At 43.5% G+C, this 18,366-nt stretch overlaps 1 protein-coding gene across 4 annotated transcripts in view; it reads left to right on the forward strand.

Annotated features, from left to right (window-relative positions):
• The first annotated feature begins 287 nt into the window (after positions 1-287).
• LOC138978845 (cyclin-dependent kinase 11B-like) overlaps positions 288-18,366 on the forward strand; it is a 44,860-nt gene continuing 26,781 nt past the window's right edge. For 2 of the 4 annotated variants that reach the window (XM_070351633.1, XM_070351635.1), the window contains exons 1-7: positions 288-412; positions 3,554-3,741; positions 5,301-5,482; positions 12,361-12,610; positions 14,970-15,008; positions 15,545-15,571; positions 17,996-18,117. In XM_070351633.1, coding sequence (XP_070207734.1) covers positions 3,560-3,741; positions 5,301-5,482; positions 12,361-12,610; positions 14,970-15,008; positions 15,545-15,571; positions 17,996-18,117 — 802 coding nt within the window. In that variant the 5' untranslated portion in view covers positions 288-412; positions 3,554-3,559. The remainder of the gene's footprint in view (positions 413-3,553; positions 3,742-5,300; positions 5,483-12,360; positions 12,611-14,969; positions 15,009-15,544; positions 15,572-17,995; positions 18,118-18,366) is intronic. The other 2 variants (XM_070351634.1, XM_070351636.1) reach the window with 2 other exon arrangements.

Raw genomic sequence — 18,366 nt, forward strand, 5'->3', positions numbered from 1 at the left:
CTTCTTTTCTTTCTGTGGCCTTTCACTCACTCTTACTCCTTAATCATACTGCCACACCTAAACTGAAACATACAGAAACCAGGAAGAAAATATTGAGTCTTTAGTGTACGGATGCTGAGAAAACTACAACATTCAATTGCCAAAGCCTTAAACGTTTTTCTTTGTTTCTGCACATTCAATTATGTCTGCATAGGTCGTCCGCAACCAGACAGGTCTTCTGTCCAATAATACATTCAAGTCCAATCCACCTTTTCTTCTCAAATTTGACCCGCTTCCTGTTGCGGGAGATGAACATCCGGTTTTCAGACAAACGCATGAGTACCACGATTTTGTGCATTGGAACTACAGCAAAGAAAGCTAATTCAGTGTTTTACGTGACTAGGACACTTTGAAGTTTTTGACTTCAAACACAGTGAGTGTTGTTTCTTTCCGATAACCCAATTTAACTGCCTGTCTGTTCTTTCGATGAAGCAGAATCATGCTGAGAATGGCCTTGTTTTCTAGCAATACCTTCAGAAAAGTTCAGCCATCAAGCGGCGAGAATGCAACCCTTAGTTTGAAAATATTACGAGAGAGAGAGAGAGAGGGTTAGAGAGAGAACAAGAGCAGTAGCTAACTCATACGGACAGTATACGGACTTTCCGCAATGTTTTACGGACAATGAAATGAAAATGACAATGACCAGAGCACGCGAATGGATTCTAAAACACCCCCCTTTTCATGCCAGAATGATCATCCTAAAGATCGTGGGCATTACCGGAAAGAAGAAGAAGAAGTAATTTTGGAACAACATTCCAAGAAAATATTGGTGCAGATAAATTCCCTTATTCCTTGACAATGACAGATTTGTTGTTCAACCCCACCACCATTTGTACAGTGGAACCCGGTACTACTTGTCTCCGAAAACCCCCCAAACCTCCAACAAAAACCGAAAGCCTCATCAGAAATTAAGAAAATTCGTCCTTAGAATTAGATCGTGTTTTGTTACATAATTGTTTGCAATCATGACTTGTATTGCAACTTTCACCGTTCATGGCTTTATTTTAGTGTTTGTGCGAGGATTTACGAAGGAGCGGAAGCACTAATCATATGACGTGTGCTTTCGAGTAACAAAAGTTACCTCCCTGACATTGAAATTGTTGCATCGATTTTGTCGAAAATCCGGCTCTCAACACAAATATAAGGGTGCATGTACTATGTAGCATGAATCAGGCTTACTTTTCACAGGCATGTCCATCACTTTGAACATAGATTTAGTTAGTCTAGATGGGGTTTTAAGGGGTTTTCGGAGGTTTTGGGGGTTTTCAGAGGTTTTCGGAGACAAGTAGTACTTGTGGAACCCCCTTTTTAAGACCTAAAATCTGAATAAATCAGGTCCAAAAAAAGGAGGGAATCTTAGAATATAGGACTAGGAGGCAATAAGTGAATAAGGCACCAAAAAACATTCAATCAATGTTTGAATTGTTTCCAATTCCTGGACCCTATTTTCTTCCTCCGGACGCTGGAAGTAGAACATTTTTTGGACCCTTAGTTTAAAGGCACAGTAAGCCTCCCGTAAACCATCACAGAGCTCCCCGAGCGTCTACATACAGTACAAGCATACTTCCATTTGAACGCTCACCGAACGGGAACATCCTGGCTGCTTTCTGTCGAGCGTGAGACATTTTCAAAGAATTTATTTTCGTGGACTTGCTCCTCTACAACAATGGCGCCTCGTTTTGGTGCTGGACGGCTGTTATGAATATTCAATACCGGAAATCACGCCCGGACAGTAAGCCTCCCGTAAACCATCACAGATACTGTCAGGCTTTTACACACAGTACAAACACCCTTCCATTTGAACGCTCACCAAACGGGAACATCCTAGGTGCCCTACGTAAAGAGCGAGCAATTTTTAAAGAATTAAGTTTGCAGATTGTCTCGAACACTTTTTGGACCCATCCTGAACTCGGATCAAAAATGAGTTACTTCCCTTCGGGTCTAATTCTATCGATGTAAACTGGCGATAGCCGTGGATCGATGATTATCCGAATGTTTTTGGACCGTGGTGCGTTTTTGCGCTAGACATAACTTTTAAAATCTAAATAATAAATTGACAGCTTGTTACACAAACATTCTTTGATCATAAAAGAATTCTTTTTTCATCAAGACAAGATCAGTACAATTCGAAGTTGTGAAAGTTTGAAAAAAGAAAAGCCCGGAAGCAGGGTCACGCAAGGGTCGTAGCAGACGACGGTTTATGCATATCGTCGTTCCTCTCAACGGTCAAAAGCCATCGTTAGAGTTCTTGTGAACCACAGCCGTTTGTTTCGTGCATAAAAACGTGCTATTGTAGATGAGCTCACATCGAGTCGCATTCAAATGACTAACTGACGACTACATTGTGAAAAAGGGAAACTGGATCACACGGGTTCACGATGGCTCAGGGGTAAGATAAACCAGGCAAAAATAAATTCTTTGAAAATTGTTCGCTCTTTACGGAGGGCACCTAGGATGTTCTCAATCGGTGAGTGTTTAAATGAAAGGGTGTTTGTACTGTGTGTAAAAGCCTGACCGTATCTGTGATGGTTTACGGGAGGCTTACTGTGCCTTTAAAAAAAAGTAAACTGACAAAACTCGATTTTTCAGACTTTGCAAGGAAAGTTACTTTTCTGCAACATCCAGGGAACACAGCTTGGACAATATCCGGCCATATAAAAAGCCACATGTGCAAATGTAAATTGAACAAACTTCTAGTTCTCTCTCTCCCCCCCCCCCCCCCCAAAAAAAAGAAACTGACCTACCAACCCTAATTTTTTTGCCTTGTTATATAATGTTAATAATGTCATTGGAAGCAAAAATATTTTAACACCATCCTACACACTGAATCTCAAACGGTTGCTCTTATTGTTTGTGACATCACTTTAACCGGACAAATTCAGGACTGTGCCATGGGGGTAAATTTACAGATGCTGTGGAAAATTAATCAAAGTCATGAAGTTTAAAAGAAAAACAGCCTTAAAATGGGAGGGGGGGGGTATATTGTATAATGGTTTTCAGATCGGGTTTTTATGTACACTTGCTTGTTCTACTTCAAATCCTATGGGGCGGGGAAGTAGCTCAGTTGGTGGCGCGCTGGTTTTGTAGCCAGTTGGTCGCTTCAGCGTGAGTTTGAGCCCCACGTTCGGCGAGAGATTTATTTCTCGGAGTCAACTTTCTGCAGACTCTTTTCGGTGTCCGAACACCCCCGTGTGCACACATGCGCACGAAAAAGATCCCAAGTTCACGGCGAAAGTCTCAGGGCTTGGAAAACACGAAGACACGCATGCATCATTTCTCGTCTCTGATTATCATGATCGTATTTCGATACTTTGACGAGACAAACCAAATGCTGGTGTGTCGAAGAAGACAGCCACAGCGGGCTTGTTCGAGTCAAAGTATCACACCATATCCTCAGCGTATTACCAATACCTGTCCCAATATAGGCCAACTGGTCTAAGAAGACGTTAAACCCTAATAGTCAGTCAAATCCTATGCCAGCACTTGTTGACCAGCAGAAACCATGACTGTGCAGGTCAGGATGTCAGGGTCCAGCAGCAGTGGGTCAGGACACAGTCCCTACGAGCAAGGCGAGGTCAAGTCCAGCCCAGAACACGCATATAATGAGCGGGCTCGTCAGCGAGAGGTCATCATCACCAGTGAGCGCCACCTGTCTCTCTCCCCTCATTCCCAGGAAGCCATGGACGAAGATAAAGATGCAGGGTAAGACTGGGTGGTATTTGATGGTACAGTGGAGCATGCTATGGTGACCTCCTCTCCACAACCACCACATGTCATAAGACATAAGATAATATAAGATGTTTGGTGGCTTGTTCTTCTTCTGCTTCTTCTGCGTTCGTGGGCTGAAACTCCCATGTACACTCGTGTTTTTTTTGTACGAGTGGAATTTTACGTGTATGACCGTTTTTTACACCGCCATTTAGGCAGCCATACCGATACGCCGTTTTCGGAGGAAGCATGCTGGGTATTTTCGTGTTTCTATAACCCACCGAACTCTGACATGGATTACAGGATCTTTTTCGTGCGCACTTGGTCTTGTGCTTGCGTGTACACACGGGGGTGTTCGGACACCGAGGAGAGTCTGCACACAAAGTTCACTCTGAGAAATAAATCTCTCGCCGAACGTGGGGACGAACTCACGCTGACAGCGGCCACCTGGATACAAATCCAGCGCGCTACCGACTGAGCTACATCCCCGCCCTTGGTGGCTTGTTGACAGACCAGCTTTTTTGTTGGTCCAAGGGGACCATATGATCATATCGTCTTTTGTTCCATCTTTATCGACCAAGGCCGAAGGCGGCGGTTGATAAATATGAGACAAAAGGCGATATGCTCCCCGAGGACCAACAACAAAGTGCTGGTCTGACGACAAGCTACCAAGCATCGTTTTTGTCAGCACAATAACCCACAGGGAGACGAATTTTTAGAATCCAACTCCGGGCCACAAAGCATCGTCACAGTAGCACGAGATAACACGTCAAACTAGTATGTGACATCAAACGTAGCTTGTTGACGCTTTTCTTCCAGTCTGAAAATGTACAGAGCTGCGATAATACCTGTGAATTCAGTAAGTGTTGAGCATATTTCTTTTCTTTTAAGTGTTTATGACTTTTCGTTGTGGATTTTGCGATTACAGAGATAAGTTGCAAATTGACCATGAGTCGCCGCGGTAATTATCAACATTGATTGGGTCTTTGAGAGTGAATGCTTACAATCGTTGTCCTCGGAAACACAAATCCAAAGCCACGATGGTTCCACACATCAAACAATCAGCCTGATTGGCTTTTACTTTGACAATCCACGTTTCACATGAAAGCTCAAACCCATTCACCACCTCGAGTTATTGCATGGGGAACATGAGATTTATTTACCAGGTGTTTGTGAATGAAAACTCGTGAAAATGATGACAATGTCAATTATGACCGTCTCAAAGGATCCCTGACTGATTTTTTTTCTTTATATATATATATAATTCCCCTTCACAAGTAAACAGAATTTGCATCAATTATTTGTCTTAAATATTAAAAAAATATTTAAAAAGTTGAGGAAAAAAGTTGTGCCTTATTGTTATAATAACTTATACCAGTCCCGAAAGTACGTTTAATACATAACGGAACTCCAAAAGCTTTCTGTTCATGGAGAGTGTCATCTGATGAGTCTCACAAGGCAGGTACCACTGTACAACAACAAGAACATTTAAAATAATGTTAAAAATCAGATAAGTGTTGGCGTCCTTTATTTTGTGTCTCCTCTGCTTGCAGGGACGTGATTGAGATTCCTTCAGACGATGGAGAGATTGAGCGCGATGCTCTCAATATCAAGCCGCCACAGTCGCAGGCCGGGCCAGCACGTCGAGAAAAGTCACACAAACACAAGCACAAGGCTGACCGTCGACGAGACAAGCAGTCCAAGCAAGGTCGCGAGAAGGACAGAGAGAGAGACCGTAAGTTTATTTGTGATGTATAGGTTAGCACATGTATACATGTATCTCTGAGTGAGGCCTCTGACCTCACAGATCTGTCCTGATGAAAAAGGGGAGAAGGGAAAATGGATAGGACAAATCTTTCAGCTTTTTACTACAGAAAGAAAACTTGATTCTTGGTGGAAACCCATGTTAGGGCTATCACAAGTATCAGGACATGTATACTGTTCCTAATCCTAAGTTTAAGAAAAAATTCATCGTTCGACATTGCTTTTTCTGCTATTTTTGTCATTATCATATTTTACTTGGACGATTGATGTTTTGTACACAACTGGCTAGAGAGCAGAGCATTTTTCAGGCCGACTCTGTCTGAGTTTGCAGCTGTTTAGTTATCAGGAGCAACAATCATCTTCCTGATGAGTGATGTTTGCTGATTTTTTCAGAATATAGTCGAACCGCCCTTTATTAGACCTCACCTCCACAAATCTGAAAAATTCAGGTCTTAACATAGAGATAAATTTACACTGGTTATGAAAAGAAAACAGGGTCTAAAAGGGAGGGAGTGTTAAAGGCCCAGTGCAGCTCACAGCCTTCGTTTTGCGTTTTTGTTGCAGCTGAGTGCATTTACAGTTCAACAATCCTCCTATGTTAGTAAAACAAACCCAAAACTACCCAACGACGACATCTGTGAAGCTCGACAGTTTCTTGTTCACGCGAGTGCATACATTAACCTAGTTATTACGTTGGTGTTTGGTCGGAGTTCGATTCAACTGAGTGATTCCGGCCTCCATTTTGTTTTACACAAACTCATGATGATGTCTGACATAGTTTGCTAGTGACGTGTCTTTTCAGTTGTGCATGATGTGCATGTGATGATCTACCTGATCTAAATTTAGGTCCAAAAATAGGCCAAGACCAGCCGGGTCCGAGTACGAAATTAATTTGTACAAAAATCGCAGTTAAATTACATATTCTTACGCAACTCACATAGAAAGCATTAACTTCAGTTAAAGTGCTAGGACACTGAACTACGCTTCACCCCAAAGGGGAAGCAACCCCCTAAAAAAGAACGGCCTTGACCTCTAACCCAAGCTATACAAGAGTCGAGGTCATACCGTCACGTGACCTATCACGCGTGACTCAACCGCCGCCATGTTGAAACCTCACTCCCACTTCAGTCACCAAGTAGTTCGGACGCTTTTTACACTACGCTGCAGGCTTTTAGCCTACTGTCTTCTGGACAGTGTTTCACCCCGTCTACAGGTCCCTGCTTCTCATGCACAAGTTTGGGTGAGCTCGTTCTAATTGTTTGCTTTTGCTTGCGTTTGTTTCTTTCTCCGTTGTTCGGTCTGGTTGTTGTTTATCAATATCATAACTCAGACTGGTTTTTTGTCAGCAATGGCTGACAAGGAGAAATAGAAACCACAGACTAGTCAGTAGCTGCTGAGGTTTCTCCTATTAAGTTCGCATAAAGAGAAAGGCAAAGGCACTACCATTTCTGTTCTTGACCCAGCTTCTCTTACTACTACGTCTGTTAAATAGCCTTGAATGGTTGAAAACGACGTTAAAGGCATATGTACGCGCTCCCGTGTTTACAAAGTGTAGTTTGTCTATAATCGATGTCAAACGCACCATAAGACCATGTAATGACGATATGTCGCCATGCGCCGACCATATACTTGTTTTACAGCTTGTTCTAGCCTCTGAAAAAGTGAGGATGTCAACAAAGACGCGGAGGTATTTCCCTTGCGTCAACGCTACCTCTGTGGCAAATCTAGATAAATAGGACGATCTAGATCAAAATAAAATTGCAATATCTTGCAGGGAACTTAATTTAGCATGTCTCCAGCTGTGTGGGTAAAGCAATTAGTGTGTATAGTCATCGAGTACATATGGCTTTAAACACTATATAAAGAAGAAAGAAAGAATGTCTGTTAAATTTCGGACCCTATGAGTCCAATCATGCCGGTGCTGAAGCAGGTTAAATTTAGGTTACTTCAGCCAAGGCAAACACAGTGGGAAAGAATACTTGTGTTAAAGATGGTTTTTCTTCCCTTTTTTGAGATGTTTTCGACCCAAATGTATAACATGTTGCCATTCGTCGATTTTGTGCTCGCTCCCGGCGGGAGTGGGCGACGCGGCTTGTTGTCACGCATCGAGGTTCCGCCTTCATGCACAGTCACTTCGGCTGACGTGCACGCAGAGGAGTGTGTTTACTTCATACGAGGAGCTTTCACGCTCTACAGGTTAGTCAAGTTCACCGGTAGCCAGGTTCTCTGGTGAAAGTGTTCAAGTTGGGCCGGAACTAGTAGCCCCCCCGCCACGGCCGGGGGGTGAAAGTACGACTCCCCGGAGGCTATCGCTCTTAGCAAGCGGAACTCGGGGGGTCGACACCGGACAACAAGTTGGGCCGGAACTAGTAGCCCCCCCGCCACGGCCGGGGGGTGAAAGTACGACTCCCCGGAGGCTATCGCTCTTAGCAAGCGGAACTCGGGGGGTCGACACCGGACAACAAGTTGGGCCGGAACTAGTAGCCCCCCCGCCACGGCCGGGGGGTGAAAGTTCGACTTTCCCAGAGGCTATCGCTCTTAGCAAGCGGAACTCACGGGGGGTCGACACCGGACAACGAGACAGTTGTACTCACAGGCAGACTGGTATGTCTCCGGTGAATGTAAACAAGTCTCAACTTCCTCCCTCTGGGCAGGAAGCTGCTTTCGGGCAGGCTTTGCACGGTTCTTCCGTTTTGCAATCAGCCTCGCCTGTGGTGGATCGTTTTAGTGACGCAGCTAGTCACAGTGACTTTCACGGTCCGGCCACAGCAGATTCGGAGTTCGACGATTCTCACTCAGTTTCTGAGGAGGAAGTTGATGTCAAGTTGTCACTCAGACTTAAACCAGCTATGGTTACTGCAGCTCAGGTGTCTGCCAAGTACTTCGCTGAAGGGGTGACAGCTATGACAAGCTCTGCGGCACCACCACCCTCAGTGGTGGGTGATTTCCGCCCTGCTTTAATGGAAGTTCAGGGATATCGTTTTAGCGAGTCTCCTTCTGTTGCTTACGAACTTTTCAGGGTGCTGGCTAGAACTTCGGGTTCTGAGAATAGCTTGCCTGTGGATACTGTGCCTTTACTGGCTGCACACGGTCAGGCTCCTGATGCTGCTCAGCCATGGCTTGCCTCAGACCAGTTACGGAAGTCGAGCACTTCGTTTCATTCACGCAAGTTTGCTCTCTCCCGTCGTCATCACAGTCTTATTGAGACTTACGCTTTGCCGAGTGCACCGCTTCAGGTCACTCCGGAGTCGGCTAATCTCAGAGAGGATGTCTATCGTTTGGACAAACATTGTGCTTACTCTGAAGGCGCATTACTTGGTTTGGATGAGACGGGAAGATACTCGTTGGAACTTGCGTCTCTTTCAGAGACACTTCTTCGATCTCTTTCGCGGTCGATCGCGGTGTCGTCGGATCCTTTCGTATTTCGAAACGACTCTAGCGTGAAAGACGTCCCCATACTCCTGGCCTCTTTGGCTAAGGTTTCAGCCGAACAAATGTCAGTCGTGGCACGGTTGTACGCACTTGCGGTTTACACACGCAGGGACGCTTTCTTGTCTGGCTTCAGAATTTTAACTTGGGGAAGTTTTCTCATATGATTCTCCTTTTCCACCACTTCCTTTGTGGGCAGCGATGCGGCGTTGCTTTCGCTTGCGTCACCCGCGCAAGTAACGCTTCACTCGCTGAGCGATATCCGTAGTCCTAGGTTACACCAAGCCTAAGAACTTAGTTTATTCTTTTCTTCGTACTACGGAACCGCTTCCGGTTGCACCGGACTTGTCGATCATACATCTTAACGTTCATAGCAAGGAGAAACTGTCTGTTTTCAAGAACAATGATCTCCTGGCTGTGGAAGATTGTGGCCGCTCTTCTTTCTATTATCCGCGTCTTGGTACAAGACTTTGATTCGTTCTTTCCCTTGTGCGGTTTCGTACTCACGGGATGCCTTTGTGTTCTGTCGGGACACATATACAAAGGGTTTAGCTTTGCTGTTCGTCTGGGAAAAGGCCTCGGCCGACAGTATTGTTCTGTCGGTGAGACTTAAATCTCTTCCTTGCTCGAGGGTCTTCTTTGCGAATCCTCTTATTTGCACACGGACTCTTCTCTAACAGAGAGAATCTCACAGCAAAAGGGAAAGCCCACGGCAGGCCTCGGCTTCTCTTATCAGAGAAAAGCGCTAAGCTGGCCGTTCTCAGCTTTGGTTTTTTATCTTCTTCTCGGCATGGCACGTTGCCAAATACCCGCCAACCACTTTATCTCCTCGAGGCGATTTAGCGGTAGGGTTCAGTGGGCAAACAATAGCATGCTTTCATGCATACTCTTGGCACTTGTCAACTGGAGTCTTAGCGTTCGGCTCCACTCTTCTCTCTGCCTCTGTGTTTTCCCACAGCGGCTGGAGGGGCGATTAGAACTTCCACTTTATTGAGGGAGGCACTGGGGCCCTTCCTGTTGGGTCACTTATATAGATCGTGCATATATTTTATTCAGATCTTCAGGGCTCTGGTTTCGTTTTCTAAGCAATCAAATGAAGAGCTGGAACATGTTAGTGTCTTTTCTTGACTGGTTCACAGACACAACCAATCTTGGGATTCTCACACCACTGCTCATGCAGGGCGTTCCCGTTGGTTCTCTCTCCACCAGCGAAGCAGTTCTGTCTCTTGCGGATTTCTTTCCTCTTGTCAGGGGAGAACATGTGTTGATTCAATCAGACAACACCACAGTGGTCTTTTATCTCAATAAGCAGGGGGTGGCATCTCGCCCCTTATCACTGCCACAGCGAGCATGCGAGGTTTTGATGTGGTTTTTACCACCACGAGATCTTTTTAGCGGTGAAGTACCTTTCTGAGAGGCTCTATGTATTTATTGGCAGACTCTAGTCAGTCGGCCAAGAATGTCCACTCGGATTGGACCCTATCTCACTACGCGCTTCTACTCCTTCTGGTGAATTTGAAGAAGTCGCTGATAGAAGTTTTGCCTCTAGCTCGGTACTATCACCTTCTGCTAAATGTTCGTCTCCCTGTTCCCGGATAATACTCTCGATTTTACTTTGAGCGGCCTGTTGGTCGCACATTATGGGCCCATTCAATCTTGGTTGCCAGTCCTTTGGGCTGGCAAGAGGGCGCCGTTTTTACACTCGAGCCACACGGGTGTCTACTGTAAGGGAATCATTGAGACGCTCAGGGGCTTCTGCCCCAACTCTGGATTTGGTCTAGATTCCATAGGGGTTCAGCGTCTTCGTTTTGTGTCACTTTGACTGGCTTGGAACTAATGGCGTATATTAACGGAAAGAACTCCACTTCTCTCCGTTCAATGCGGGTGGCGAACCACCTATCCTGGCTTTCCGATTTTTCTCCCACGTCTCTGAATTAAGACTTTATGTGATTTCAGTTGCACTGACACAGCTAGGTCGCAAAATATTTTCACTTGGGTTCTTTGTAGCCAGCGTGATTAAAGGGAACCGCCCTTTGGTTGGCTGAAAGCAAATCTCCAGTCCCGACTTGGGACTTGCTCCTAGTTTTGGAGTTTTTGAGTTCGGATTGTTTAATCCTTGACAAAATTAGCCTCTTCTAGAGGCAATGATTTAGTGAAGTCAACCTTAGCTAAATGGACTGCCACATTGATTAGGCATGCCTACAGTGGTGGCAAGGAAAAGGGGGGGGGGGGGGGGCAGTCAGTCCTCCCTTTTCAGGCAGCACGGGCTCAAGAGGTCAGAGTGTAGGCCTCTTCTTTACCTGTTCTCAAGTCTGAGAGACTTACATAAGTCATGAATGCAGCTCATTGAACGTTCAGGGACGTAGTCATGAGTTTCTATCGGCGGGGTATTTTAAGTACCCGCTATTTTAGCACACATCTACTAGACATCTTCTGCAGAAGATGTCTTTTTATGTTTTTCCTGGGGACGTATCTGGTGCTCGGCAGAACAGAAATTTCGGTTTGCCAGCTATTGTAGCTACAGGCCAGATACTTGCAAGATGTTAACTGTGAGTTCATTTGCCCACCACCTAAATTAGCAATCTGCTTTCTATGTGAGTTGCGTAAGAATATGTAATTTAATATAAAATTTCAAAAATAAATTTTGATTTAATTAATATACTTACCAACTCACATATTGAATTCCCTCCCAGCCTGCCCCGCAAATTTTTTAAAGGGGGTATATGTTTTAATACGGGATGAGTTTCACCGGTATACATCCTGCGCAGGCGCAGTACACCGGTAGTGGAAATAACCGCTAAGGACCATGCCTTATATGGCATACGGTTTTTGTTTCAGAGTTATTTCCCCATGTTGCCATGCAAGAGTGCTTCAATGTCTTATCACAAAACGAAGTTATTGCTTAGGGTTTCCCTAAAAATGAACAGATCACTTCAGTGGGAGTGAGGTTTCAACATGGCGGCGGTTGAGTCACGCGTGATAGGTCACGTGACGGTATGACCTCGACTCTTGTATAGCTTGGGTTAGAGGTCAAGGCCGTTCTTTTTTAGGGGGTTGCTTCCCCTTTGGGGTGAAGCGTAGTTCAGTGTCCTAGCACTTTAACTGAAGTTAATGCTTTCTATGTGAGTTGGTAAGTATATTAATTAAATCAAAATTTATTTTTGAAATTTTATATTCTTGACTCTTTGGGTGCAAGTCAATGAAACTTGGTAGTTCTTCTAACGGATAGCTGCCTGAGGTATGACTAAAAGCCCCAGGGGCTCCGGGCACCTAGATTTGACAAGTTCAGTACCTTTAAATTGAAAGAGAGGGGGCCTGAAAAGGGGAGGTCAACCGTACCAATGGAGAAACTCATCCTACAGATGTCAAATGGATTATGTTGTTGTCACAGATAATGATCACCTCTTTGCTGTATTACAGAATCGGGTCTCTATGACTATGCAGGTTACCGTCACGGTGCTGACCAACCCGGTCAAACCGACAGGGCGGAGGCCAAGGACAGGGGACCACGAGGGTTCAAGGACGCGCGCGAAATCGTACGCGAAAGGCAGGAGAAAAAACGGCAGAAGGAAGAGCAGCAGAAATCTCAACCCGGGCCTGCTGCTGAGTGGGGAGCGAGAGAGGATCGAAAAGAGGAAGCTCGCCGACGAAAAGAGTCTTTGAAAGAACGGTGAGGGTGATTACGGGTGTGACTCACAGGAAGGTGTGTGTTTTTGTGTGTATTTATGACATGTACGCCTCTGAAGAGTCATTAAGCAATGGTGAGTTTCATCAAATGCGTGAAATACATTTAAGCTTGATATTTATTGGGTGAAGTCTTCTTCACAAAGCTTGCTGCATGGAGCTTTTGACCTGAAATTTTGGTAAAAAGACTTTGCGAAGTCTTGGCGAAGTCAACTTCAGGGTCAATTAACCCTTAGGCTGGTTGTCGCGACATATGTGGCGCTACTTTAGGTATACTGTCACCTGGTTGTCACGACATATGTCGCGCTACTGGCTCAGTCTGTTTGGTCGGTTCCGATTACCTCCCATGGATGCGAAAACCTATATGACCGTTTTTCTTTATTTTTCTCTCCGTTAATTCACCAGTGGCTATGTAACATGTGTTACAGAATTGCACCAGTGTAAGGGTTAAGGGAGGCCTGAAGGTGTTTCACTGTTTGCATTGTTGTGTGTTTGTGCCGTCATGTATGGCCTGACGTTTTGAAACCATGTTTTCGGTTGTTTGCTTTTGTTTCAACATTGGTTTTTATTAGAAAATGTCCCCCCTTTTATTATCTGTTTGGTTTGTTTGAATTTCACTTGCTTTGCCACTGTTCTTAATACGTTTAGGTCTTTCCTAGTACAGCGGTCGGTCCCCCCCTCCCCCCCCCCCCCCGCCCCCCTGTCAAGGCCTCCAAAGATCTGTGTGATTAGGTCTCAAAAGAGAGGAAGTTTTACAGTGGAAGTAAATTTACTGATGTGAACAAAAAGACTGAAAAAGCAGGTTCTTAAAAGGGGAAGTCCTACAGGGGAGGGGGGGGGGTTCCACTATGATACTCAATCAATCAATATGAGGCTTATATCGCGCGTATTCCGTGGGTACAGTTCTAAGCGCAGGGATTTTTAATTTTTTTAATTTTATTTTATTTTATGCAATTTATATCGCGCACATATTCAAGGCGCAGGGATTTATTTATGCCGTGTGAGATGGAATTTTTTTTACACAATACATCACGCATTCACATCGGCCAGCAGATCGCAGCCATTTCGGCGCATATCCTACTTTTCACGGCCTATTATTCCAAGTCACACGGGTATTTTGGTGGACATTTTTATCTATGCCTATACAATTTTGCCAGGAAAGACCCTTTTGTCAATCGTGGGATCTTTAACGTGCACACCCCAATGTAGTGTACACGAAGGGACCTCGGTTTTTCGTCTCATTCGAAAGACTAGCACTTGAACCCACCACCTAGGTTAGGAAAGGGGGGAGAAAATTGCTAACGCCCTGACCCAGGGTCGAACTCGCAACCTCTCGCTTCCAAGTGCAAGTGCGTTACCACTCGGCCACCCAGTCCAATCAGGATGGTATGAACTACAGCTAATCTTCTTGTCTTTAAATCTGAATTACATAGACTGCTTTGAGAATTGCTGCTAATGGGTAAATATCAGAGATACATAAAGCAATGTAAGCGTAGAATACCAGTAGCTAGTATGATCTGTATCCTGAGTACCATTTGCATGAAACCTTTGGAACTGCATTATTTGTAGGCTCTTCTTTACTATAGTTTTTGTTTTTTAGATGTGCTAAGATTGCTTTGTCATTTAAAACTGTGTAAGAAGCATATTCCCTCTAACCTGCATTAAATCAACACTTGATTTTAAACTAAGTTGTAGAGCGCAAATCGTCACGCTCATAAGAAAAATACCTATCTCAGTGTTAGGCATTTCTGTAGTGAAACTACAGGGGAAGCTACTGGAAGGGTATCTATCATGTGTTAGAGAGTACAAACTCTCAGATCATCGGAAACCATTGCCACGGTAACGTAAGCAAAACTGCCGATCTCGTTTCTTGAGTTAGGCACTTTTACTTTATGATACAGGAAGACTTGTTTTGAAAAAGTGAAGGTATGCAAAAGCTCTTTGTGGGTTGTTATGCAGTTTTGCTGATTGAAAATGTTGCTGTCAGCTCTTTATCTCATGTTTACCCCGTGGTAACAGCTCAAGATAAGCAGTTTGCAACTTATAACCAAAATGAGTCAGGCAGATTGTTCAGAAACCAAAGAAGGTTTTTTGCGTTTTTCTCAAAACATCAAAAAACAGACATAGGCAATTATCTTATGAGCGTGACGAAATCATCAGCATGTTTTTTTTACTTGGGGTGAAGGTTGTCTGCCGCAAACGTGAATATAACCTACAAATAATGCCCATTTCTGCTTTTTTTCTTCATTTCTTTGTTTTGTTTTGTTTTCTCTGTCCTTTTTTCTTCCCACCACTTTTGCTGTGCCTGTTAGCGGTGACCGTCGAGCTTGTCTTTCTGATTCCAGCCGCGACAAGTCAGGGTCGGCTTACCCTCGTTCCCACATGTATGTATATATATAACTTCGTCATTGAATCGTAGTGTCTGTCCTTGTGCCGTCCGCCAGCCGTTCTTGACTGACTGCTCCATATGTGGCAGTAACTTAAGAAAACAAATACCCACTCATGCTGCAAAACAACAAAAACTTTCTGAAGAGAAATTTTAATTTGTTTAAGATTATCTGAGGAGTAGTTGACCCTGATTTGACTGTTAAGATCTATGAAAAAAAAATTGAAATGAAAACAAGCAGCACATGTGTGCTGAAAAAAAGAATAAAAAAGAAAACTTTAATTGAGTAAAAGTAGGTGCTTCATTTATGACAAATCTTTGGTTTTGGAACAGCGCATCTGTATTTGTTTATAAGAGTGTTTTTTATTATGACGTGTTTGTGCCATGCAAAATTGTGCATTATTTTGGAGTTGGACTTTTATTCAATTATACTAATGCTTGACTAATGCACATTAAAATAATGCTTCAGAATATGTAAAGGACATAAACTGTAGGATGTGAGGTCAAATAATTTGCATTTGCCTTTTCCATCAGCATTTCCTTGCCAGACGTCACCGATGTGTATGGTTATTAGCTAGTTGAGTTCTGCATTTTTTTGAATTCTTTAATTTAAGTTTTAACTTTATTTTCTTAAGAGTCTTGTGGGTTATTCTTCTTTTGTTCCTTGATGCTGTTGAGTTTTGGTTCTTTGGGTTTATTTTTTTCAGTGTTCAATTTCAGTTTTGTATGATTTCTTGTACATGTGTTTAGAAATATGTGTGGAGAGGCATGTGTGTGTGTGTGTGTTTGACGTGAATGTCAATGTGTCTATTTTGATATATGATATATATATTTGTGTGCATGTGTCTTAAGATTATTGCTACCACAACTGGCAAGTTTGCAAATTCCACGAGTTTCTGTTCATTTATTTTTCTAGTTATTTATCTTAAAGGTCCTTGTCTACATTTTTATACCGAAATCGCCATTTGACCATTAAAATGCAGAGTCTATTATCTACAAATACAGTGGAGTCCGGGTACAACGAATCTCAAGGGAGATACATTTTAGTTGTTATATCAGTAATTCGCTGTAGAGTTTTCAACCCTAAATGGCCTCAAGACAAGTTTTCCCACTCACCTTCAAATGATCGTCCCATCGATCTTTCCTTGGAGAGTACAATCTCTGCATGTTTTCAACAGCTTCATGATATAATCTATAGAGGCATAGTTCAAATGTTCACTTTACTGTCACAATTTTAGAAATAAAATTTAAAAATCCGTGTAAAAGCATGTACATGTACATTCTGATCAATCTCCGATTTCATGGTGTCCACCAGTTCTGGTGCATGTACTACCCTGGCCAAGTTTCCTCTCAAGACATCAAAGAGACTGCCCCATAGGTTAAACTCGGTCACTGACCCGGGTGCAGGAAGTGTTTCCTCTCTCATATGAAAGGGGAACCACCTCTCATAGCTAAAACTGGGTCAATGACCCCTGGGAAGAAGGTCAGTGTCTATAAAGAAGGCCACCCAGCTATCACAATGGACCTGCCTTTGATCTCGCCTCACAGGCAGATCGCAGATCGTTGTAGCCTTGTGACTTTTTAGAGCACAGTCATAACTTAGCAGCTAATTGGAATAGTGAAAACACAGCGGCGGTGGCTGTTCCGTGCACCTCCCGCTGTTGGTTCAGAGTTCGCTCATCACGCGATGTGCACTTGTGTTTGTGTATTTTTGTCTTTGGAGACAATTATTGACATCAGTTCGTTGTAGCCTTGTGACTTTTAGAGACAAAACGGCTCTGGGGCGATGAAAATGTGTTTGTTTTAATAGGGGTTCGTTATGCAAATGAGTTCAAAGGGTTCGTTGTAGCCGGAAAGTAACAAGTAAGAAATAGAAGGCTGTCTGCCGGGAAATCAAATTATCAATGGCAGTTCGTTAAAAGCGGGATTTCGTTATACCCAGGTTCATTATAGCTGGACTCCACTGTATCAACAATACACCCCCTTTCGATCAGGAAAGACGAAGCCAGTGTAGCCATTTGAAAATTCATTGTAGTATTCCAGCGTAGTACTCATAGTAGGATATCCTTATTTGGAAAATGCCAAGCGCAAAACTCCTCTCAAATCCCGTGCATTTCGTGCGTTTAAAAAAAAGCGTGGACAGCGCTCCAGTGTCAAACTGTTGCTGCACTTGTTTGGGCGTGGCTATAAGCATAGTGAGATGAATTTGATTGGTCAGTATTTTTAGGCAAAGCACATGTTCTCAGCAAACAGAAAACAAAATATTGGAAGCGTGAGTCACGCTACCCAAAAATAAAATTTTTTTTACATATATTTTTTTTTCTATAACTTTTTTCCCCATGGTTCATTCATCATCTGACATAACTTTTTTAGCGAAATCTAACCATAAGATTATTAAAAAAAAGCAAAAATGTAGACGATCACCTTTAAATGTATCACTGTCAGTTAATTCATGCTGATTCTTCTGTAAACATTTTGTTACAAAAAAATAAACGAACTGAGAAGAAAATGAAGCAGAACTCCTGAAATAACTCTGTTGGGTTTGTATGAGTTGTGAAAGAGTGAATATTCTTGCTTTTATTGAGGCATACTTTTTCACGTGACATTATAGGCGCGTCACTTGCGGGTGTGTTTGAAACACATGGACCAGGAGCACGTGTTGAAAGTTTGCCTCACTAAAAGCAAGAGTAGTCACTCTTTCACAACACATACAAACGTGACAGAGTTATTTCCGGAATATATCTGTTGGCGTCTGACGCTGATTTGCATTTATTTTCTCTTATTTGGTGTCCCAGCTTTCATCTGCTGTTATTAAAATTGTGTGACCAGTTACTCCACAAAAGAAACAGCCATAACAAAAAACAAACAAACAAATCATACGCTCAACATTTTTGATTCCTATGGTGTTTGCATTCGCAATTTAGAAACTCCACTCCTCAAGCACCGAAGTTGACATGAAATGTATTGAGTCCTTGTGTTGTCCAGTGAACGTCTAGAGAACCTGGAGCGAGAGAAGCAGCGCGAACGTCGCCTGAGAGAAGAGAGGGAGCGGGCCGACAAGCAGAGACGCAAGGAGGAAGAGAGACGGCTTCAGCAGCGAGGGGAAGGTTAGGACGTAGTGTTGACCCATGTTTTACTGTTTATTTTTGGGCGGGGATATAGCTCAGTCGGTAGCGCGCTGGATTTGTATTCAGTTGGCCGCTGTCAGCGTGAGTTCGTCCCCACATTCGGCGAAAGATTTATTTCTCAGAGTCAACTTTGTGTGCAGACTCTCTGTTATGGAGTGGTATAGCCCGGTTTTTAGACAATCATAAATGCCTCTACACAACTCTATAAATTTAGTATTTGTTTACAGA

Source organism: Littorina saxatilis, linkage group LG10 (assembly GCF_037325665.1).
Source record: "Littorina saxatilis isolate snail1 linkage group LG10, US_GU_Lsax_2.0, whole genome shotgun sequence".
NCBI lineage: Eukaryota > Metazoa > Mollusca > Gastropoda > Littorinimorpha > Littorinidae > Littorina > Littorina saxatilis.